General features: G+C 35.9%; 2 protein-coding genes across 3 annotated transcripts in view; one reads left to right on the top strand and one right to left on the bottom strand.

Annotated features, from left to right (window-relative positions):
- The window catches only part of LOC144968052 (uncharacterized), a 98,252-nt gene extending 79,633 nt beyond the window's left edge, over positions 1-18,619 (top strand). For both annotated transcript variants that reach the window (XM_078906020.1, XM_078906021.1), the window contains 14 exons: positions 364-541; positions 1,339-1,539; positions 2,366-2,472; positions 3,652-3,774; positions 4,754-4,844; positions 5,459-5,545; positions 7,038-7,223; positions 8,517-8,606; positions 9,215-9,374; positions 10,623-10,786; positions 11,473-11,640; positions 12,799-12,901; positions 14,594-14,761; positions 17,026-18,619. In XM_078906020.1, coding sequence (XP_078762146.1) covers positions 364-541; positions 1,339-1,539; positions 2,366-2,472; positions 3,652-3,774; positions 4,754-4,844; positions 5,459-5,545; positions 7,038-7,223; positions 8,517-8,606; positions 9,215-9,374; positions 10,623-10,786; positions 11,473-11,640; positions 12,799-12,901; positions 14,594-14,761; positions 17,026-17,153 — 1,954 coding nt within the window. In that variant the 3' untranslated portion in view covers positions 17,154-18,619. The remainder of the gene's footprint in view (positions 1-363; positions 542-1,338; positions 1,540-2,365; positions 2,473-3,651; positions 3,775-4,753; positions 4,845-5,458; positions 5,546-7,037; positions 7,224-8,516; positions 8,607-9,214; positions 9,375-10,622; positions 10,787-11,472; positions 11,641-12,798; positions 12,902-14,593; positions 14,762-17,025) is intronic.
- A 1,151-nt stretch (positions 18,620-19,770) lies between these two features.
- Positions 19,771-25,892, bottom strand: part of LOC144968053 (uncharacterized) — a 14,614-nt gene continuing 8,492 nt past the window's right edge. The window contains exons 5-6 of the mRNA XM_078906022.1: positions 25,342-25,892; positions 19,771-24,704 (exon numbers count right to left, since the gene is read on the bottom strand). The exon at positions 25,342-25,892 is cut by the window's right edge and continues 194 nt beyond it. Coding sequence (XP_078762148.1) covers positions 22,944-24,704; positions 25,342-25,892 — 2,312 coding nt within the window. The 3' untranslated portion in view covers positions 19,771-22,943. The remainder of the gene's footprint in view (positions 24,705-25,341) is intronic.

Here is a 25,892-nt window from a genome sequence, read left to right as displayed (position 1 = left end):
CAAGAACAAACCATCATCTTTACTTTTTCTTTCCCTCCTCCATCCGACCTTGGAACTCCCTACCAACCACTTGTAAACAAGCCCCTTCGACTGATCACTTCAAAAAATCACCCCCTGCTTCCCTCTAAAATTTTTCTTACTGAAAAGACGGCATACTATCTTCAGCCTGAGGCTTTGGCCTTAATGGAAGAAGTAGAGAGGGTTAATGACCATATTAAAATTTAAAATTAAATTTTGAACTTTTAGTTCACCCAATAAAAGATGACAATGAGGCAGCATGTTACTTCGTTGCGATAGGGAAATGATAAACATTTTATCTTCACATACTCATTCATAATTTTCTTTAATCGGCTACTCTTTCAGTCTGCAGAAGTTTAGAGAGCGTTGCAATCCAGAATCAGTGGATCTTCTAAACTTGGAGGAAGAGGAAGACTTGAAGTTTGTCTACGATTTGCTTCAAGAGTTTGTGGAGAAGACAGGTTCTACTCTGGCCAAACACATCTTGGATAACTGGGAGACAGAGCAAAATCATTTTGTCAAGGTATTTATCATAGAAGTTGTCAGTCATTTGTAATTAGTTTCTGGATCAATGTAAACTGAGCAGGACAACAATTTCAAACCCACTTTTGAGACATGAGGAGGGGGATGGGGAGGGGGGGGGGGAGGGAGGGATCAAGATAGCTCAGTTGGTATAGTACTCGCTTCACATACAAAGGGACCAAGATCAATATCTGGTGATTTTGAGGATTTTTTTCTACCCCCCCCCCCCGTCCTGTCCATCCATCAGTGATTGGGTATCTGGTGGAAAGTACTTTGCCTAGCATCCTGTCCTAATGGTAGCAAGAAATTGCTATTGTCCGTTTCATGCTATAGAAACTAGGATAAACTCTGGCTCCATGAGCTTAATGGCTCTGAAGAACTACTTTGGGAGAGACATGCAACATTAACTGAGATAAAGGTTTTGGATTGAAATTGATGCCTTTTATATTCAAATAATTCAACTCATTCATCAACTTAAAAAAAAAATAATCATAATGACGATAATAATGTAAATTTATTTTTATCACCCTTTTCCCAAGGTAGGTACAGCTCAAAATGTTTACATTACATCAGCTATAGATTACACTCAAATTTACATTTAAATGCATATTCAAATAAAAATGAAATAAAGATTATAATTAATGGACAATCTAAAAGACGTTTCCGTAGAAGCAATGTTTTACGATTTTGTGTAAAAGTGGATTCTGGATATATTGATTTTAAATGAGATAGCAAAGTATTTCATATGTCTATATTTTAAAAAACTATATTGAAAATCTCCACATGAAATTCAACCAGGTGTTTCCCAGGGAGTACCAGCGAGCACTTGCAGAGGCGGAAACAGAAAGGAAGGCAATGGAAGCGAAGTCACAGTCTGTTGTCACCAATGGCGAGACGAATGGGCACTCCAATCTTGAAGTCCCCAATAGAGGAACCAAGAGGTCTTCTTTCTCCAACATGTATGGGGAAGATATGATCAACAAACTTGGGGATGACGAGGTGGGTAGGATAATGATGATGATGATGATGATGATGATGATGATGATGATGATGATGATGATGATAATGGTAGTGGTGATGATGGTGATGACAAGTGATTTGAAGTCACTATTATCAATAAACTATTTAGTGGTTACAGCTTTAATCCATTTCTTTTCTAGTACCTTTCACTGCAATGCACCTTTCAACTGTTATAAAACACCATTATTTTGCCAGCTTAATTAAGGCATTGCACTGTGACCCGGAAAGTCCTGGGTTCAAGCCTCACTTCAGACACTTTTGTTTATACCCTCCCACAAGATTATTAACCCCCAATTTGCTCACTTAAGATAACATGGGTAATTCCTGTTAACATCAGCCATTTGATGGATTATCTATTTACTTCATGGGAAAAAAAAATAATTGAGCTTTTATATAGCGCAATGTCCACAAAACGTGCTCAAAGAGCTTTACAATGGGTCACCGGACAACAGCAACACTTAATGTATAGGATGGGACATGATGCCTATTAGGCGATATTATAATTTTTTCTGACAGAGACAACACTGTTAACTGCCAGGTACTCATTTTACACCTGAGTAAGGTGAGAGAATGTGAGTAAAGAGTCTTTTTCAAGGACTTTACTATGCACTGATCGAGGCTTGAACCCAGGACGTTCCGATCCGAAAGCAAGTGTCATACCACTAGACCACATAACCACACAGGATATATATTATATATACACACATTATATACTTTAAAAAGTTAATGCCACTACAGTATTATTTGTTCAGAATATTAGTTTGCATTCATAGACTCTAGACTGATTGTATACTTTTGATGACAGGAACTCCATAAATCGTCCAGCAACAGCAAGATTGTGGATATAGAGGATGCTATTCGTAACACCACTCAAGAGAGCAAGTTCTTACATGCAGTCTTAGACAAATCCAAGTACGTATCACTGGGTGGGATCTTATGCAGTCTTAGACAAATAAAAATATGTATCACAGTGTGGGATCTTATGCAATTTTAGACAAGTCCAAGTATGTATCACTGGCTGGAATCTTCTGCAGTCTTAGACAAATCCAAGTACATATCACAAGGTGGGATCTTATGCAGTCTTAGACAAATCTAAGTACATATCACAGGGTGGGATCTTATGCAGTCTTAGACAAATCTAAGTACATATCACAGGGTGGGATCTTATGCAGTCTTAGACAAATCTAAGTACATATCACAGGGTGGGATCTTATGCAATTTTAGACAAATCCAAGTACGTATCACAGGGTGGGATCTTATGCAATTTTAGACAAATCCAAGTACGTATCACAGGGTGGGATCTTATGCAGTCTTAGACAAATAAAAGTATGTATCACAGGGTGGAATCTTATGCAATTTTAGACGAATCCAAGTACATATCACAGGGTGTGATCTTATGCAGTCTTAGACAAATCCAAGTACGTATCACTGGGTGGGATCTTTTGTCCTCCCATCGTAGGCAGGGAGGTACTTACTGTGTTTTCTATCCACTTTGTATATGTTTTCCAACTTGCTTTCTGTCTTTGTCTTGAAATGGAATAACTTGGTTTTCTCCTGACCCTGACCAGAGTCTTTGGCTGAGAGGGAAACAATCAAATGTGTAGCATTCGTTTTGGGAGATTATATATTTCTTCCCTGTAAATCATAATAATTTTGTCTTGAATTGTTTTGTAAGCATTTCAGTATATTTCTCTTGGTGAGATCCTGTGCGTTGATAGCGTGCTCTTTGATTCTTCCTCTGTTCCTTGTTTGTATGATTCCCCTTTGTCTTACTTTTTGTCATGTGCTTTCAATCGTAAATCTATAATTTGTTAACCATCTCTTATTCTTCCTTTTTTGCTGGCACGGAAATGACCTGAATGTATCACAAGCCCTGTAAAACCCTAAAAATCAAACGTCTTATCTTATTTGTTTATTCTGACTCTCTCTCTCTCTCTCTCTCTCTCTCTCTCTCTCTCTCTCTCTCTCTCTCTCTCTTTCTCTCTCTCTCTCTTCACTTCCTGACTCGTTCTCTCTGTTTATATTTTTATTATCTCTTGGACTATGGTGTCAAAATGGATACTGACACAGAATTATCTTTTCTCATTTCAGAGGCTTTGTCAAATACAAACGAGCCACATATCAATACAGACAAGCAGCAGACAGACAAAAAGATTGGAAAGAAATCTTTAACCATCAACAAGTCCAGGAAGGCATAAGGACCCAAGCTGCCAGGTATGTTTGCCGCCATTCATTCACCTGTTTCGAATAAATTGACGTTTGCGAACATGAAAACATGGTTTACATCACTGTATAGCTCTATTCTGGATAAAATGCAATCCAATCGGCTTTCTGGATCTCCTGGTGGCGCTCCTCACTTCATGCTTGTATACATGTGTGTGTGTGGCATCGATATAGCACAATTGAAGAGGTGTTTTGTGTTTGAGCAAGAATGAACTCAGCGTGACCACATGTCTTGACCTCAGCCAGTCAACTACCCTACTGTGTGTGTGTGTGTGTGTGTGTGTGTGTGTGTGTGTGTATGTGTGGTGTATACATGTGTGTGTGTGATGTGTTGTGGAATGTTGTTGAAAAAAGGGAGGAGGGGGAGATATTTTTTTCCACGCAACTACATTCCACAACACAACACATCCGGCATACATGTATACACCACACACACACACACACACATACACACACACACACACACACATACACGCGCATGTGCACGCACACACAATGAGAACACACTACAACATGTCCCTACATAACAACACTAATCACCGCCCAACCAATAACATATTTAGCGGAAATAAGAATAAGGACGAAAACAAACAACATCGAACTCAATTAAAGTAAAAGTACACTACAGATAATTGCCGACTTATGATATGGCAGCCATTGAAACAATTGTATTGACAGAAAAATGTGACTGACCTTATTTATTTTATATGCTCTAACTAACATTATCGAGCACTCTCGTACATACAAGTACCCAAGTACCCACCAACACTCATATATAAATATCTGCATTTGTAGGTACTAGGATTTTTGTATATTGTAAAACATTGATTGATAACTAAATTTTCATATCCTCAAATATTGTGAAAAAATCAAAGTGAGACTCTGCCTTGTTCACGGAATTACGCTGGAATATTAGCCATTTTGATACATTTTTAACCTCAACTCAAATCTCTTCATGCCTTTTGCTCAGATGCATGGACTGTGGAGTTCCATTCTGTCAGTCAGACCATGGATGTCCCTTGTCAAACCTCATACCCAAATGGAACGACTTGGTATTTAAGGTAAATATTTTAACAGAACTTTTCTGAGGTTAAATTAAAAAAATAAATTAATATTTAGCCCAATATCCCCTAGAGGTGGTCAAAGCATTTTACAAGGGGTCCATGTCCAGCAGGAACACTAAACATGCAGGATGGAACATGACGCCTGTTAAGTGATATTACAATTTTTTCGGACAGAGACAACGCTGTTAATGACCAGGTACTTGTTTTACACCTGTGTTTGTTGAGAGAATGTGAGTAAAGAGCCTTTTCGAAGGATTCAACTATGCTCCAAGTGAAGCTTGAACCCAGGACCTTCCAATCCAAAAGTGAGTGTCATATGAAATAGAATGACTTAGTTTTACCCCAATCCTAGCTGGATTTCTTTTCTGCAAGGGCAGCAATAGGATATGAGTACATGTTTTTAAGTGAGAGACGATATATATATATATATATATATATAATATATATATATATATATATATATATATATATATATATATATTATATATATATATATATATATTCTTTGCCTTGATACCATCGTCCATGTTTTACTATCTTTTAAGTTTTGCAAGCACCAACTAATTACTAAAACCAAAGTGTAATAACAAGAGATATATTTTTCTTTACAGAATGAATGGAAATTAGCCCTTGACAATCTCCATCAAACCAACAACTTCCCTGAGTTCACTGGCAGAGTCTGCCCAGCTCCATGTGAGGTAAATGGAGTTTCCAATTGACTTACATTACATGTGATTTGGTTCTGGGTATTAGTTGTCTAGAAACTTTTCACAAAATCTCAAGTGTAATTACCAGTACTCAGTATGTCTTTAGCTCATGAAACAATCATGCTTTTTAAATAGTAATTTATATGAAATGAAATTTTAGAGATTTATTTTCTTCCTGAATTTGTATTTTGATAGCATGTAATATTTCCTTTATGTCCTTTTTATGCTTCTATCCTTTTCTCCAACTCAAATTTTATTCATATATTTGTATAATTTATGTGATTTAAATTCTCATAAATATTCTGTTCGAAATGTAGAAATCATCTACAAACTTTTAAAGGGTTTATAAAAATACAAATTACAACAGCTCTTCTATTAAATCACCCGACATGCTATTTTCTTTTTTCTTCATTCTATCTTTTTTTTTTTTGGATGAATAAAGCAAAGGACATAACTCCAAAAATATAACAAAAGTAAATCGCAGTTATGATTTTCTACATATTCTATGTGAAAAAAGCACTCTTTCCAAGCAGTGAATGAATTATAGTTATGTTAGTGCTCTTGTCCTAAGAATTATATATGGTCTCTTTCTGTTGAGTGTAATAAAATGCATTAAACTTAACTTATTTTAAGTCTATTGAATGAATGAATGCATGACCAGAATGTAGAAATGTTTTGTTACACATCGATGTGATACAAGATTATAATTTCTATAAAGGATCAAAGAAGTATATCTTATCTTATCTAAAATATTACTGTTTCACTGGAATGAGTAAGAAAGAAAAGTAACAATTGGGATTACCAGTGCTCTATTATGGTGTAATTCATTATCACATAAATATTTTCTTCAACTTATGTATGTAGGTTGCTCATTTCGATATAAGCAAGCACCATTTTTTTTTCTCATGTTGAAATGTGTGATTCAAAATCTCTGCTTCATTACTGCTTTACTCTCCCACTTACTCCATCTCATAAAAAGTTGACAGGAAATGGCTCACCGTTCTTCCTGGTCTTGTCTCAGTCTGTTACATTTTTTCACCTGTCATCCCAGTGCAGCTCTTGATCTTGGGAGATGGACGAGCTCTTGGCCTCTTGCCCTCTACATTTCCTTCGGCAATTATTTTACACATGGTGTTATGCTGTCTAGTGTGACAAAGTATTTCAATTTCCTAGTCTTAATTGTTTTCAATATTGAATATTGTTTTATTGAAAACATTACTGCTTTATTGTTGTGACAATCGCGCAGCTTATAGTGTTTTTGTTTTTGTTGTTGTTGTTGTTGTCTTTTTAACCTCAGGAATGAGAGACATCCAATATTTGCTGTCATTTTGCTAGTTTACTTCTATCTTCTTCTTATCTATTTATCTGTTTTGTTTTTTAAAAAATGATTTCATTTTCTAAATAGCTAACACTGTTTTTTAACAACGGGCATAGTAAAGATATCACTTGATGTGTGTTTTATTTACTGTATATTATAACACAGGGTGCCTGTGTTCTTGGCATCAACACCCCGGCTGTCACCATCAAGAACATTGAGAACTCAATCATTGACTATGGCTTTGAACAAGGTTGGGTCAAGGCCATTAGCCCCGAGTCAAGGTCAGGCAAGACTGTAGCGGTCATTGGGAGTGGCCCAGCTGGTCTGGCAGCTGCTGCACAGCTCAACAAGGTAAGAGATTGATAACTCACTTATTGACGTAGCCCATTGCGTTTTTATCCTTTTGATATTTTTAGATATATTTTTTAATCTTGATCTGTTGAGTTGATCAGTGCTGATGGTTTTCCTCGGATCCGCGGAAATCCGCGTTTTTGGAGTCCAGAGGAGGAAGTTCCTCCTTTTAAAAATTACATTTTCTCGAAATAATGTGCTAGCAATGAGATAGTTGATGTGTGGTGGAACACACAGGTGCAGTTTCCCACTCTCCAGAAGTTAGCTAGAGTATCAATGATAGTCTATCATCTCAATTGCTCTAAAATGGGGTTTAGTGCAGTAAAAATGGGGCTTAAAGGCAATTGTTCAACATTTTCCTACTTTTTCACTTTTTGTCACCATCAGCACTGGTTGATGAATTAGTCCTTTATCTGCTTTGCCTTATATAATGTCCCCTAGTTGTTTACCATGGATGTTCGATTTATCAGTTGGTTGAGTACTTGCTTCACGTGCCAGGGGACCGAGATTGATCAACGGGTGCAGTCAGCATTTTTTTCTGACTCGCCTGTCCACCCAGCAGTGAGTGGGTTTGTTAGATCTGGTGGAAAGTACTTTGTGTTAGACTAGTATCCTATCCAAAGGGTATCTAGCAATTGCTATTGTCTGATTCATCCTATAGAACCTTATACTTAGAGATAGTTAGAGATGATTTCCAGCACATGTTCTCAATGATCCTCTTCGCTGGACTCGGGTGTCATCTTTGTTTCTTCCGGTTGCAGATTACCGTGAAGACAGAATGTGATGCTAGCCTTGTTGTCATAGAAGATTTCTTGGTTTTTCCAATAGCTATCCAGTCTGTTCTTGAATGAGTTAAGTGAATTAGCACTGACAACTGTCTCTGGTAGACTGTTCCACACTTGAACCACTCTAACACCGAAACTAATCATTAGTTGTTTATCATACAATAATTCAATTTTTCTTCTCTTGTTGACTTTAGTAGTCCATCAGAGCCTCAAGACCCATGGAGCCAGAGTTAAGTCCATTTTCTATAGCGTTAATAAGACAATATTCCAAAGGCTTGCTACTGTTTGGGTAGGATACTAATCTATTTCAAAGTACTTTCCATCAAATCTAACCCAGCTACCTAATTACTGCTGGATGGACAGTGGGTCATAAAAAAAATATTGACTGCACACATGGACCATTTGGTCGTAAATATAACAAATGAACTATCTGTGAAAGCAACCCACCCCCCCCCCCCCCACCCCACCCTATTGACTTTACAAATTATTTTTTTAAATGTATTTTTAGGCTGGGCATCTGGTGACGGTTTATGAACGTAATGACAGGGTGGGAGGTCTTCTCCGATATGGAATTCCTTCTATGAAACTCTCCAAGGAGGTAAGTTTCACTCAAGGTGGTAAGATTGAAGGTTGATGTTTGTACACAACAATGGTATTAATTTTAAGTATCTTTTAATATATATTTTAATATTATTTTGAATTAATCTTAAATGTTATTTAAGTATCACTCACAAAATACAGTAACCATGTTTTGTTGATGTTTTTAATGTTTTTCTTGAAGATGTGCGGCTATGTGGTCTTGAGGTATGACACTCGCCTTTGGGCAGCAGGTCCAGGGTTTGAGTCCTGCTCTGAGCAATGCATAGTTGAGTTTCCAGGGAAAAGCTCATTACTCACATTCTCTCACTGCACTTTGTTGAAAAATGAGTAACTGGTGGTCTCTGTAAGGAAAACAAATTGTAATAATTGTAATATCGCTTAACAGGCGTCATGTCTCATCCTACATGTTAAGTATTGCTATTGGGTGGGAGCCCATTTTAAAATACTTTGAGTTTAGCACTTTATAAATGCTCAAGTTTAAAAAAAAAAAATAGAATGAAATGGATTTTTGTTCATGCCCATCCTTAATAAAAACCATTTATTCACACTGAATAAAGATATTCTTTAAATGTAACCGTCAAAGAGATTGTTCTTTTGTTATTCAAGGTGGTCCAAAGAAGAGTAGACTTGTTGGAAGCAGAAGGAATTGTGTTCAAAACTGGTGTGGAGGTTGGCAAAGATATTAACACCCAATCTTTGTTGGAATCCCATGATGCAGTGCTGTGTGCTCTGGGATCCACATGGCCGAGAAACCTTCCCATTCCTGGTGAGGAATGAAATATCAGACTAGTATTTATTTACGAGTGGAATCTTGTTAATTGAAAGATTGTAACTTATCTGAACTAGTTATATTCGGGCCAACTTTGTCAATTATTTGGGATGAATCAATTGACAAGAGAAAATTTATAAATGAAACTGTTCAAAGTGGTTGATTTTAATTATTAATTTTTTTTTTTTTTTTTTTAAATCGCTTTAGGGGAAATTTGTCTTTAGGGTCTATTCCAAGGGAAGACTGGAATAACTCAGACCATCCCGCTGAGCCACGCTGCTCCCCATGTTTTTGTGTGCAGTTTTAGAAACTGTGGACTTTAAAAAAAATAATGAACAAGAATGAATATAACAGCTCTGAAAAAGAACAAAATACCAGACATGGATGGATTAAAATTCATCGTTTTGATACCGAAATGTTTTGTGCTTGGTATTTTGTTCTTTTTCGAAGATGTTATAGTCAGTGTTCATCATTTACTTTTTAGAACATTTCTCAACTTCACTTAATTAAAGCATATAATTTAATTGAGTTTTTAAAACTTGAAATTCAATTATCAGCCGTTAAAACCGTATTGGGAATATTGGTCTCCAATTGTGTAGACTTAGATTAGGTCTCAATGTTAGTTGAGGAATTAATTTTGATATTTCAAGAACTCTTTTCATATTTTGGATTTTTGTCTACTTTTTTATCTTGAATTCTGCCATGTTGACTGACTGGTAGATGAAAAATATATAAATGATGAAATAATGTATGTTTATTTTTTGAGAACCAAGCATTGTTCTCATTAGAATTTCCTCTAACCCTGGAAGAAACACTATAGTAGTGTCATGCGTCTTATTTTGTTTATTTGTTTTATTATATTAAAATTGTTTTGTTTTTTTGGCCCTTCAGGAAAATGTTTAGTTAAAACTTATATTATTACACATAAGTAAATCTATGGAGCATATGAAGGGCATAGCTTAGATTTCTACACATTGTTTATATCTTAGCCAGGCTGATGTGGGTTCCTTCGCTGTCAGTTTCCCAGGGAGTTTTTAGTTTTGTTATTTTTCTTCTTTTTTTTTAACCAATACACTCTGTCCTATAAAATTTAATAGTGAAAGCTTCTCTCAGTGTAAAAAAAAATATCCTCCCCAAAAACAATCAGGTCATAGAACCAAAATTAAAAATAAACAACCCAAAGAACCAATATAAAACCTGATTAAATTAAGAGTCCTTATGCTGAAATTTTTATTATTTCATCAGGTCGTGACCTCAACGGCATTCACTATGCTATGAACTTCCTTGAGTCTTGGCAGAAGGAGCAGGCAGGCAACCACCAATCTTACATTTCAGCTGAGGGCAAAGATGTCGTTGTCATTGGTGGGGGGGATACGGGATGCGATTGCATTGCTACTTCTCTCAGACATGTAAGGAAAACACTTTCTTTCACCAATCAAAACAATTGTTGTCCTTTTGAATATGTCTCATGTCATCATCACCACTATTACTACTACAGCCATCCATGTATCATCATCATCATCACTACTATCATTAGGTTTTGGAGCTTTACTTAATTTAATAAAGGGGCTTTGGGATTGTATTTGACATTATGATTTCATTGTATGGTTCTAAATAGAGAAGTGGAAATGCCTGTTTCGGCACTTGAATTCCTGTGAGCCAAATTTTAAGTTTGCATCTCTGCTAAACTCAATTTTGTGAGACGATGTATTTAAGAATTTAGGCAACATTTTTCCGTTTGAAAAAAATTGATTCCTTTTTCACTGACTGTTGTCTGGTTCAGATGGAGATTATACCACTGATAATTACAATGAAAAAAAAAAGGATAATAAAAAATATATATGTCTGTAGTTCTGATCTTCTCTATCTTTCAGCTTTCCATTCACTTATCAATTGCAGTTTTCTCCCTTTCATCTCTAACTTCATGGAACGCTTGTTTATCATTTAGATGAATTGGATTTTGCAGTATTGATTGAAAATTTGGATATATTTTTAAATTTTCATCATGAACTTATTCTTACTCCAAGACCTTTTTATTTAATGAATTCTTAAGAAGTGGAAAATAATTTTTACAAAATATTTTGTTTTCTTCCAGGGTGCCAAATCTATTACTTCCTTTGAGATCCTCCCAGAACCCCCTGCCAGCCGAGCAGGAAGCAACCCCTGGCCCACATGGCCTAAGATATTCCGCGTGGATTACGGACACGAGGAGGTGAAACTGAGATGGGGTCGGGATCCAAGGATATTCAACATCAAGAGTTTGGTAGGTTCTCTTCTTTGTGATCCAAGAGGATAAGCTTTCATCTATCACTTCTCCATACCCTATATTTCTCATCATTATTGATATATGTGCCCGCTCCACAATTTTTCTAACATTCAGTAATCACTGTACAATTCGATATATCCTGGTGGACAAGGTACATTGCTGGGTGGGGTACCTGACCTCCCATAGTGGGCAGGGAGGTACTTACTACGCCTTCTATTCCCCCTATATCTGTTTTCAAACTTGCTTTCTGCCTTTGTCTTGGAATGAGATTACTTGGTCTTGTCCTGGTCCTGGCCAGATGCCCTGGCTGAGAGGGAAACAGTCAAATGTATATATATAGTTAGTTTTGGGAGATATTTTTTCCCTTGTCAATCATCTCTCTGTTATGCACTGTATTGTATTCTTTATTTTATTATATATGATTTGTAAATCATTTGAGTGTATTCCTATTGGTGGCGACCTTTGCTTGTGTCTGGATGAGACTTTTAGTGATCTCAAACTACACCTGTTTCTTATTCGAACCAATTCTCCTTTGTCTTACCTTTTCTTGGGTGCTTTAATTGTAATTCTAAAACTTTTTACTTTCCCATTTTCTTCCTTTTTACTGCGCTGATATGACCTTAATGTGTTGCAAGTGCCGTAAAACCTAAAAAACAAAACTAAACATTGTCGTTGGCTTAAGAAGGACCAAATCTTTAAAGATACAAATGAAAATTATGTATTACGTATATATATATATATATTTATTTTTTTTTTTTGTGAGAGAGTAATTTGAGGCTTCTTATGGATGAAACAGTAAAACTCCAGAGAAATTAAGAAAGTTGAAAACCTTTTAAGACAAAACATAAAACTTTAAAAAAACAAACCCCAAAACAATATGGGTTTTGGGCTGAATTGGCGAAAAGCAAAACAAGTAAAGTTATCAACACAAAATAGCTGGAAGTATTATGTGCCTTTGCTTTTTTTTTTTTTTAGCTCATATAGGTCCTTCAGCTTAATCGCACACCTTCAGGAATTTGAATAAATGTGCTGAAGTGGACTTGTTTTATTGAGTATAAAAAGCTTTTTTAAAAATTTAGTGAAGTGTAGCAGAGTGTGCTGTATAGGATTTGAGATACAGTTGATCATTTTCCATCTCTTGTTGTCTTCTTCCAGCAATTTGAAGGAGATGACAACGGGAATGTGACTGGAGTGAGGACGGTCATTGTAGAATGGACAAAGGATGACACAGGACGGTGGATCATGACTGATGTGCCAGGTAATTACAGGCAGTTCTTGATGTGTTCCTTTCAGCTTCTTGTTATTTTCCAATTAGTATTGATAAGTTGATGGATCTTGTATTGGTTGAATCAAACCCCTACCCCTTCTCTCTCCCCCCACCCCCCAAAAAAACCCCCCCCAAAAAACTCCAAAAAATCACACCAAAAAAAATCCCCACAAGAAATACCCCCCCCCCCCCCCAAAAAAAAAAAAAAAAAAAAAAATTAAATGTAACAACAAAAACAAATATTACAAAAAACAAAAAAAACAACCCCCCCCGCCCCCCCCCCCCAAAAAAAAAAAAACCCCACAATTATATTAACAAATATATAAATAAAAACAAAAAAAAACTAAACAAAATACCCAAACCGGATTTCAAGATCCTATTTACTTGCAGACGAGACATGCCAGATATTTCTCCGCTGTCTGTCTGGATTTTAAGTGATCGATGTATTCATATTTTTATTGGTGCTTTATTATTGGCTTAAGAAGGGTTTTGAACCTGAAACATTCCATGTTCTTTTTCGAAACTTATTTTCATTTTTGTTCATTATCCATAATTACTCAATTACCTCTTCTATAAAGCTCTTTCTTACACTCTCGCTCATTGATCATATCTATAGATTTTTTCTTATTTGCATACCTATTTTATCACCATCCTACCCACTCTTTTTCTTTCTCATTTTGTAATTCCCTCACTCAGTTGCTCACTGGCTCGCTCGATCACTCACTCGCTCTCTCACTCTTTCTTTTAATTACTTACTCACTCACCCACCTTCGCATCCCCTCACCCTTTCACTCCCTCTCCTCATCACTCTGTCCACTGTCACCAATTTCCACCCTCTTCTACTTTCTTTTAAACAATTTTTCCTGTCAATCACTCTCATAAAAATGAAATGTAAATGTTGCTGCTCGAAGCTCGAAGAAATAAATAACAATATGAAATTGAATGGAAGCTTCAATTTAATATATAAAAACAGATAAAATGGACGTTTCAGGTTTCTCCTTTATCAACAAAAGATGAATGAAACACTACAGACGAATGAGATAATGTGGTAGTAGTGTTGTTAAGATGAATAAACAATATCTCATTCATCTGGAGTGTTTCATTCATCCTGTTTTGTTAATAAAGGGGAAACCCGAAATATGCATTGTATCTGTTTTCGTATATTAAATTGAAGCTTACATTCAGTTTCACATTGTTTTTTATAAAAATGACAGTATTTTAGAATGTTTTCCAACTTTTTGATCCCTCAAGGAAAGCAAGGGTTACTCAAACATTCCTTTCATGCTTTATCTTGTGGTATGACACTCGCCTTCAGACCGGAAGATCATGTGTTCGAGTCCCACTCTGAGTGGCACATAATTTAGTCTTGGAAAAGCTCTTTACTCACATTCTCGGACTGTATTCAGATGTAAAATGAGTACCTGACTATTAACAGCTTTGTCTTCAAAAACATTGTAATATGGCCTAATAGGCGTCATTTCTTGTCCTACTTGTTAAGTGTTGCTGTTGGCTAAGGTCCCAGTGTTAAGCATTTTGATCACATTTAGTGAATAATGCTCTGTATAAAAGCTCAATTAAAAATTTTTTTTCCAAGTATTTATCATTTAAACAAAAAGTTTACAACCCACAATATTTATAAAATTGTCTTTTTTATTTATTTATTTATTTATTTTTTCAATCCAGGCTCTGAGAAGACGTACAAATGTGATTTGGTGTTGATTGCCATGGGCTTTGTGGGACCAGAGAGGAAAATCGTGGAAGAGCTTTCAGTTAACCTTGACCCCAGGGGTAATCTCGAGACTCCCAATGGGAAATATTCAACAAGTGTTCCAAGACTGTATGCTGCAGGAGGTAGGAGATTTATCTAGTAAAATTAGTCTTTCCTCTTTTTTTTTTTAGGCAAAGGTCAACCTTGGAAAAATCGAGGGGGTAGGAGGAGGGGGTATCAGCGCCCTTTCTCAGGGGTCCTTACCAGTTGTCTAGGAATTGGGATAAGCCTCATAACCACCACCAAAAAAATAGGAATTAAATAAGGTAGATTATGGGCATGTAGGGAGGACGAAATGCTTTCGTTCATTTTGGAAAAGATTTACATCTGATTAATTTATTCTTGGAAGCATTTCGGGTTGCAAAGTAGATTTTATATCTAATCCCTTTCAACTGAAGCCTGCTTATGTAATTCAATTAAAAGAGGAAGAAATGAATGCTCGTAATGATATGGTGGCACAGTACCGGAAAGATGGCGTGATTGTGAGATGCAATCATGAACACGGTGAATTTATAAATAAGGTTTTCCTTCGGGAAAAACGCGACTCTGTTGACGGGATGAAGAAAAATAAAATGATTCTAAATAGTAAACCGACGTAATATTCATGTACGCTTTGTACATTTAAAAATGGACACCTTTCAGACATGTATTCTACTATTAGAACCAGGATGTTATATGGGTTCTCTTGACTTGTCTAATGCTTATCATTCTGTACCCATGCACCCTAATTACACAAATACAACATTTTAAAAATTTGCTCACAATCAATATCTATATAAATATCTAGTATTTCCTCAAGGCTTTAAGGATAGCCCTTGAATAGTTACCAAAATCATGAAACCCATAGTCGCCCATCTTCATACCAAAGGGATTATATGTAGCTTGTACATCGATGCTTTTTATATTCAAGGCTCCTCTTTTACAGAATGTGAAAATACTTTACGTTACACTTCCTTTTTTGTCAATTATTTTGGATTTGAGATATCAGAAAAGTCAATCCTGCTTCCTACTCAGGAAGTGAATCATGTAGGTTTTGTGTTAAACTTCTTAGACGTGACAGTTTCTTTAAGTAGAACAAAAGAGAGATCACATTATCAATTTGATTGTCAATCTTAAATCACTTATACTTATAACTGTTGGATTTTTAGCCAAGATAATTGGGGTATTAGTTACATCATTTCCTGCAGTGAAGTATGGGCCTTTATATTATTATATTTATTATATTTTGGAGTGTCAAAAAATGAAAGCCGTTGATGAGATAGAATTATTCAAGTGTCAGAGCTTTCTTTCAAAAAAGAACTAGAGTGGTGGAAAGTTGAAGGGGTTTATAATAAGAAACGGCTAGGTTTCCAATCACTATGCAAATCTATGTTCAATTGCCATATACGAGTAGATGTTGATAATATGACTGCTCTGTTGTACATTAACAACATGGGAGGTACCCACTCGACTATATGCAATAATATCTAGAGAGTTAATTTTATGGTGCAAAAATAGAGGCATCTGGATATCCGATATACACGTCGATGGGGGGGGGGGGGGATACTCTTGGAATCTATATCCATATTCTGTTTTACTACTTTCTATGTGGCTTTCATGTCTTTATCCAGAGTGATTTAACTTTTTTCTTTTTTTTTTGGCCAGTATTGCTGTAGGTAATGATTCCCCCATGTCTTCCATTTTCTTAAGCGCCAGTGACTATAATATTGTGTTGCAGGCACTTTTCCTTTAAAATCTCTATATAATTTTCTGAACAAATGTGTATGAAAGGTGCCAGACAAAGCAAGGAAGCAAAATACAAGAGAAAAAAACCATCCCAAAAAATCAGTCGACTTCGACTGGGGATCGAACCTCAGACCTTCTGATTACTGGTCAGACGTGCTACCATTACACCACAGAGGCTCCCGATAGTTGGGACAATTTTAATACCTATATCTTACACCAGTGCCTGCTCCTTAATTTCTTAATTTGATATATAATTTTCCAAGTGTTGTTAACCGTCTATCTTTTCTCAGGTGCTAAAATTACCTAAAATTAAGGTATATGCCTTTTAACCTCTAAAACTAAAAGCATTTTATTTTGAAATCCCCCACTCAGAACAAACCATCATCTTTACTCTTTCTTCCCCTCCACCATCCGACTTTGGAACTTCCTACCAACCAATTGTAAACAAGCCCTTTGACTGATGACTTCAAAAAATCACTCCCTACTTCCCTCAAAATCCCATTACTGTAAAATCGTCCATACAATCTTCAGCCTGAAGCTTTGGCCATAATGAAAGAAGAGTAAGAAGTAAACTATAAGACCTGTGTTATAATTTCTTTTCTTATATATTTTTTTAATCCAGATTGTCGACGGGGCCAATCATTGGTTGTGTGGGCCATTTCAGAAGGGAGACAAGCAGCGAGGCAGATTGATGCTGAACTGATTGGCCAGCAGTCGAACTTGGCAGGCCCAGGTGGCATCGTTGTGTGAATGTTGAAGATGGACTTGGAAAAGAACAGAACCATGCTTTATGCGGCACAATGACAGAGTGTTTGTAACAAAAAGAGCAGTAAAATATGAATCGTAGCCAGATTGAATTACTTCTGAGATACAGTCATTTTTCATTAACCCCAAACCATTGTAATCCGGATGCAACAGGACAGTAAGGAATATAGATTTCTTTTCTACCATATTTGCATTCCTGATATTGATAATCCAGATATCTGGGGATAGAGAACCATTTATGGGAATGACTGTGTTAAGATTAATCATAATGTGACTGTTCTTCTTTTGTGTAAATTTGTATTCATACTGCTACTACTACTACTACTATTACTACTACTACTACTACTACTACTACTACTACTACTACTACTACTACTACTACTACTACTACTACTACTACTACTACTACTACTACTACTACTACTACGACAACTACTACTAATTTTTAAAAAGTTAATAAAGACATGGGAAGCTTCCTCATGTCTCGAGGAGGATTCCAAAGGTTTTTTTTTTTTAATTTAAATTATTATTTTTGATGATTATTTTTCATAATTACATATTTATGTGAACAAGTAGCGTTGTTTAAAATATTACGGATAGATCTATTTTTTTTGTTTTGTTTTTGTTGCTAATAAAAACATTCTTGTGCATGGATTTTATACTATGCATACCCTTCTAAATGATTTCTTGTTGGAGTGCATTCTTCAAATATTGTAGATAGACCGAGCTTCCCCAATTCATTTGAAGGTTTCATGAGTTCAAAAGATAGGCTTACTTAAAGTGTAATGCAGAAATGAAACTTTGTTGAGGCAGGTACGTAGTAAAGGAATAAAAGCTCTGTAGCTGAACTACTTTTTGATAATTGTTTAACTAATTCCTGGGTGGAGTTCCTGACCTCCCATAGTGGGCAGGGATGTACTTGCTGTGTCTTCTATCCCCCTGTGTCTGTTTTCCAATTGCTATAGCTTTGAGAGATTATATTTTTTTCCCTCGTAGATCATCTATCTGTTATGTACTGTTTTCTTCGTCTGTTCCCTATTTGAACAATTCCCCTTTGTCTTACTTTTTCTTCAAGTCCTTTTAATTTTACGTCAAGAATGTCTTTACTGTCCAATTTTCTTCCTTTTTTACTGGCGCTGATATGACCTAAATGTGTTGCAAGCGCCGTAAAACCCTAAAAAAAACAACAAAAAATTAACTTATTCTTCTATCTTTTTACTCTTGGATGCTGAACTGAGGACGCTGCAAGTACTTTTAAATTCTTGTAAAAGGGGAAAACCATACAAACTGTACAAGTACAAGTGATACTAAGCTGCTAGAAGCTGTGGACTGTAAAAAGTAATAAAACGAAAAATTCATATAACAGTTTTATAAAGGAGCAAAATACCAAACACTGAATGTTTCGGGCTCAAAACCTTTCTTCTGCAAACATTAAAAAAAACAAAACAAAACAATTAAAACATAAATACAGAAGATATAAAGGAAAGAAAAATTAAAGAAAAAAAGTTATCCCGTTTACGGTTTGTTACATACCAGATGGTCTATATATAATGTTAATTTCACAAGTTAAGGAAAACTCCTACACTTAACTAAACTGATATTATGTTAGAAAAGTAGGAGAGGTATAAATTTGCTTTAAGAAATTAGCCATTTCACTTTACTTTGACGCTCTTTAGTTTTCTAAAGCGCTTTGAGCACATTTAGTGGATATTGCGCTTTATAAAAGCTCAAGTTTAAAAAAACAATTATCACTGCATTCTTTCTATACTCGCCTGTTTTAGAATGTGACAATTGATAACCTGTTATTGCTATTTTATGTATTTCCCTTTCCTGAAAAAGTGTCTTGTTGATTGCTTAGGAGATTGGTTGTGATCAACGTGTACATAATTGCAGGTCTGATAACCGGATGCAATAATTATGGGCTTGATTTAACATTTTTGTAAAGGAGAATATACAGCTTTGGTTTGAGAGTATTTCCATTTCAACAACAGGCCCGTAACAATTTGGGTCATCAGACCTGCAAATAAGCACACATTGTTTGTGATGCATTATGTGCCTGTTTATTTAAAGATAAAGGATGCAATGTTCATGATATGAATATAACAGCTTCAAAAAAGAATAAAATACCAAACACGGAACGTTTCGGTCTCACAACCCTTCTTCAACCAACAGCAAAAAAAAAAACCCCAACCCAATAAAGACATAAATACATTACTAAATTCCAGATAGACAACAGAGGTATTTTGTAGGTCCTCTCTGTAGAAAAATCTTGGAAAGTCAGGATGATACATCTTTCCAAGATTTCTCTACAGAGAGGACCTACAAAATATCTCTGTCGTATATCTGGAATTTAGTAATGCATTTATGTCTTTATTGTATCTTGTTCGTGGCTGAAGAAGTGTTTTGAGTTCTGTGTTTGGTATTTTGTTCTTTTTTGAAGCTGTATATACATTTTTGTTTATTATTGTATGAAATAGAAATGTTGTTCAATATGAGCTGCTTGGGGAATTGACAAAGCATTGCGAAGTCTAGCAAGAATGATGAGATGAAACGAGAAGTAAAATAGAAAAAATGAGCTATAAATGAGTTATAAAAATACTCATTTAAGTTTATTAATTTCATTAAATTTTATTGGTTCTCTCATCTTATAATGACATATATGTATATATATATATTTATAATATCATACATTCTCAACTTAATATGTTTTTGTTAGATATGCATTGCTACAAAATGATAATGGACAAAAATTTATTTGTTTATAAATTGCCTTTGTGAATTAATTAAAAAGAAGGAAGAAAAAAGAAGTGGAATTGTATTCCTCACCATGGGAATGATTAAATAACCCCCACCCCCAAAAAACACCCCCAAAAAAACAACAAAAAACATCAAATAACTGTAAAATGATTAGAAACATGTATGATTTTAAAAAATGAAATTTAAGTTCAGCGGATTTGTGTGTCCTTTAATAATTCTTTCCCGTCAAATATAGATATTATTCAGCGGACAATGTAACTTTGACTCAATGACAAAAATGAAAAGTTGCTATTTGAAAAATGACTGATTAGCATTGGTAACACTTCATTGCATACAAAAAGACAGTGGCTTTAATGAGATTTGATTACGTGACAATCTGTATTATAACTTTTGACACCTGGGTGGGGATCCTGACCTCCCATAGCGGGCAGGGGGTTACATGCTGTGTCTTCTATCCCCTTATATCTGTTTTCCAACATGCTTTCTGTCTTTGTCTTGGAATGAGATTACTTGGTTTTGTCCTGGCCCTGGCCCGAGTCCTGGCTGGGAGGGAAACAGTCGAATGCATAGTTATTGTTTTGAGAGATGATATTTTTTTCCTTGTAAATCATCTCTCTGTTATGTATTATTATATTTATTTTTAATGTATGATGTAAGCATCTGAGTGTATTACTCCTTGTTGGATTTTGTGCTTGTGTCCGGATAAGACTTATAGGCGATCTCAAGCTAAGTACATTGGTGGTAAGCTCTTGGAATCTACATCTGATCCCAATTTGTTCCCAATTCCCCTTTGTCTTACTCTCTCTTGGGTGCTTTAATTGTAATTCTAGAACTTTCGACTATCCCATTTTCTTCCTTTTTTACTGGCGCTGATATAACCTAAATGTGTTGCAAGCGCCGTAAAACCCTTAAAAACATAAAAACAAAACCTAACTTTTGACACGACAATCTATACTGGCTTCTACTAGCTACTATTAATAGACCTGCGGACAATGTAACTTTATATAAGTACGAATGTTTTTTCCAACCACAGAACTCCATTATTATTTTCTAGTAGTTGTAATAAAACTTCTTGAAAAGAAACGTATTGTTATATCCACGGCACGTGTAATTACGACTTTAGAGTTACATATTTGATTTAATTGAGAGAAAATTCTTTCCTTATAATGACGTTTTTATTAAATTCTGTTATTTTCAAACTCGAATTTTATAATAAATGTTTTCAATGGTCTTAAAAAGGTTTCATCAGATTGATTATGGTGCTTAACATTGAATTTTGGGCTTAAGAAAGTGACATTTGATTCTTCAATTTTCAATCAAAAGCTTAAATTTCCTAAGTCCGATAATCTTTTAATTGAACTCAATTTTTGTCCTCACAGACATCCCCACATAGCACCAGACTGCTGTGACGAGTCACAAATTTCAAGCAGACAGGTCTATAAAAGGAATGAAATTGACGTCATTCAGTTATTGTTTTTTGCCAGCCATTTTTATGATTAGTTCTCACAAAATTGTATCAAACAGACTATAAACGTTTAAGTTACAACATAGTTTTGTTTTTTGGTAGGTTATATCAGGCTGGTGGATTTTGTGAATATTTTAGATAAACGCATATCATTAATATAGATGCTGATAGCTTGGAGATGGTTTGGAATTCTTTAATAAGAATTCCATTTCTCTTACCTCATCTTCCCAATGATTTCGGAGTTAGCTAAGCACTTAGTTTCGTAGAATTAGTTTGCAAAAATTGATAAAATCAATGATGTGTCTTATGTTAAAAGATTCAATTTTATTGTATTTGTTAAGAATGGAATGAGAGGGTGAATTTTCAATGCTTTTTTGTGATATTCTAATATGGTTTATTTTGATGTTTTTCAAAGCATTAGAGGTCTAGAAGAAATAAATATTTATTGAATTCACACATTGTTGTACTTTTTCGTTTTTATTTTAAAAAATACACAAAAGAAAAATTAAAATATCCTTTATTCTTCACGCTTTTTAGCTTGTAAGACTGAAAGAACACAGGCCCCAGCCACAGGACTGTGTCGCAAGTTGAGAGGAAAAAAAACCCAAAGACTAGAGTGCCTTTTCAAATGGTGTGCAATCTAAATTGGACAATTTGAGACAGTTAGCTTTTTATTCTGATGAAATAAATGTTGTACAGAAGGATGATGAGGGTAAGCTGACTGGAAAGAAGAACGAATAACAGCATACATGCGTACTTGAAGAGCTGGAAGTCATGTCTCCTCTTGCTGGTGGAAAAGCCCGGCAACTTCTCCATTTTCGAAAAGTCAATGTCCTAGCCCCCTCAAAGGATTGAATTCGTCGAAACCGACTTCCATCTCGTATGAGCAGCTCTGTCAGAAGTCAAGGAATCTACGTAAAAGGGTTGCCTGGACATTCAGTTGGCCTGCCTGAGTCCACTGGGTCTCGTATAGGGATACACTTTACGTCTGCATTTCTGATGCCACTTGAGTTGCCTCCCATACATGGGTGTCGAATTTTATGTGGTAATCTTTGTCTTGGTCTCGGGGTAGTATAAGGAGCGCCCACCTTGAAGCTTCCTTGATGCTTTCACTCCAAGTCTTTATACGCCCTCCAATGGAACACCCGTTAAATCTTAACTTGATGGCTCTGCTAACATGATCATTTTTACTGGTAGAATTGCTAGTTGCTCTTGATCATTTTTACGGGCAGAATTGTTAGTGCCAAACCAACCTATTTTTACTCCCTGGAATTGGTCCTCATTTAGTCTCGCTCGCTGCCCTACCGCGTCGATAGATAGAGAGAGAGAGAGAGAGAGAGAGAGAGAGAGAGAGAGAGAGAGAGAGAGAGAGAACCAAGAGCGGTAAAATGAGACGGTGAGACACAAATCATATAATTTTCAAGTAATTCTACACATTTCAAGACATCTGGAAATTGCTGATTGATCACAAACATCTTTGGGTGCTGTTCCTCTCCTCATTTTCTTTAAAGCATCAGAAAGCAAAACAAACAACAAAATACGATGGCAACAATTTACAACATTGGTACGCTACCAACGCTTGTTGTAAGCGTCGGGTTAGAAGGGTATTTTTTGCCGCCAAGATTAGTTTTATGACCCAGGATTTGTGTCGAGCTGACATAATAACTCTTTAATCTACTACTACTTCCGCTAATGGTGCCGCTGCTTGACCCCCCGAAGTGTGAGGTCAACAAACTTCTGTAAAGGGCAAGAATTCTTTTATTGTAAATTACGCTGTAGAAAAATAACACCCCCTGCAGGCATATGAGGGCTGTGAATATGTAACTTAAAGGTGTGAATGGGATTATTTCGTATAAAAACGCCAAGAACCACGTGAGACCCGTAACAAAAGACAATTGAACACAAGCTTTAAACCCGATTCTGGAGGAGGACGATTTGTTACTTGGAACTGTCTGTTGTCGAATCGTATGGATAGTAAAGACGAATAATATCAAATTTGTAATTATAAGTATGGCAAGAGGTACAGCAAATGCAAATATTCTAGAGTATAACTTGTTTATATAACAGCTCCGGGAATTTCCGTATCCGATTTCTCCAGTTGTGTTGTAGTTAACGAGGATGTTAATACCAACTATAACTAAAGGGGAGACAAGTGAGTACACTAAAGCAAGTAAAAACGGTTTATTAGAATGAACGAATTGTCTTGATTTTAGCGGAAAGCAAAGTTTATAAAACCTCTCTACTGTACAAGAATTCATTGAAAACACTGCTGCTAACCAGAAATAGTGGATCACAATTCCAAAAACGGTACACGCTGTTTTGTTCTCAAACTGTTCTAAAGCAAACTCAAAGAATGCCTGGGCAAAGAACAATGTAAGGGCCAAGGTCATAATATTTTTTCCACTGGCATCACGAAGGGACGGGAAAATTATGTAGGTTAAAAAAGTTAAAAATAAACAAATGAGAGATAAAGAAGTGCTAATTATAGAAACCACTCCTATCACAGTCCAGGTATCGAAATTATTGGAATCGGAGCAAGAGTTAGATTCGCTGCATTTTGATTGGTTTATGTAAGACTCGTCACATTTTGATTGGTTTGTGGATGTCATGATATGTGAAAAATCATCCCTGCATAATCTTAATGTCATTTCGTCAATTGCGTCCACCTTATCCCTGTCAAGTTGAAAGCGCGTTGCTTTATGAATAAATGAATCATTTATCCTTTCAAAGTCGTTTGCAGGGAGGTCGACATGAGGGCACAAATTAGTCATTATGAACGGATAAAAGTGAACATTATCCATAATTTTCCTCTTCTTGTTTCTGCTAAGACATTCTCTTTGTTTTCCCAAAACTTTCAAACTCTGGTTTTTCCTACAAGACTCTGCAATGCTGTTATCCTCAAGACAATCCGTTTTCAAACTTATGAAATGGGATTTCACACCGTCTGGTAACCGATTAAGTTCGGTATTTAATATTTCTAAAGCTCTTTCGTCTAGTTCATCCATTGTTTTGGATCCTGATTCATCATAATCTAAGATTTTGAGGTTCAGAGACATATTCATATTTCCTGAGCACCACTGTTTCACCGATAGTTGAAGATACAAAGGGTGCTTAGTAAGTGTGCAGTACTGCAGACCATTGATTAAATCGACCATTATTGGCTCAGCGTTAAATATAGGTTCGCTGAATACCAAGTCCAGTTGAAGGCACACGCTGTACCCAAAGAAGTTGGATTGAATGACCGAGGTACACTTTGATGGATCTGTGCTTGAAATCTCCTTTCCCTCACTGCACATCACATCTCGACATTGGCACTGAAAAGGTAAGAAATAAAACATTGTTGTTGTTTGTTTGTTTTCTTTATCTCTTCTAGTAAAAAAAAAACAACCCCGTATCGTGATACGCACCGAGAACAAACCAAAACAGTTTGAAAGGGTCCAAATGGGAGTCTAAGTAACAATGTTGTTATTGTTGTTGTCGCTTCTGTTGATTATGATGTTAACGATGATGATGATGATGATAATGATGATGATATTAATGATGATAATGATGATGATGATGATAATGATGATGATACTAATGATGATACTAACGATGATGTCGATACTTACTCTTTAATAAAGACATATAGAATTAATAAACACGAAACATGCTCCTTGAGAATTATAATGATAATTTATTGGCGGTATTGGCAATGATGGCAATTCTGAGAAACTAATTAAGGTGTATTGAAAAACTCGGTAAAAAAAAAGATTGAGCTTTTATATAGCGCAAAATCCACTAAACGTGCTCAAAACGCTTTACAAAGGGTCCCTGGCCAGCAGCAACAGTTAACATATAGGACGGGACATGACGCTTGTTAGACGATATTACAATATTTTCGGACAGAGAGCCGTTAGAGCGAAATTATCCATAATCAATTTGTACACTCTTTATACTTTGTTTACTTACCGTTATATTGTCGTAAATCTGACGTTCTCCACACACTGTTTCATCACCTCCTCCATCGTTCACCGCCTCCAAACTATTAGAATCATACGTGTCGCTGAAATCCAGTAGAGCTTCAAAGCTAAGCCTCGCTGTATTGGCTTGGCCCGTTGTCGTAGGATTTATTTCCTCCTCTAGCTCATATTTTCTCAGGTTACGACCAATGTTACACAAGTAACAAAACATGTTTTTATACTTCCTGAACACTACAGACGTATACATTTTACAGGCACGATCTAATCTCTCATCATAAAACCTCCACTCTCCCGTAACATTACAAGTTTCGATTACAGGAGTGTAGAATGTATGACATACTTTCTTAAACCGAAACTCCTTATCCGTGTATTCCATCCTGCAACCTGTCTCGGCAACTTCCGGTTCAGAAGTGAGTCTTCTATAAATTTCCGCCTTATCCGGATTCCCTTTTAGAAGCTTCCCCATTCCATTCTCACACTTCACCGACGACCCCCATGGGGAAAGGTCGTTTTGGTCTGTATTGTTAAGACTGTTGCAAC

The sequence above is a fragment of the Berghia stephanieae genome, chromosome 3, assembly GCF_034508935.2.
Source record: "Berghia stephanieae isolate SIO BIC M18660-M18661 chromosome 3, UCSD_Bste_1.3, whole genome shotgun sequence".
Lineage (NCBI taxonomy): Eukaryota > Metazoa > Mollusca > Gastropoda > Nudibranchia > Aeolidiidae > Berghia > Berghia stephanieae.
This window is presented reverse-complemented; position numbering and strand designations above follow the sequence as displayed.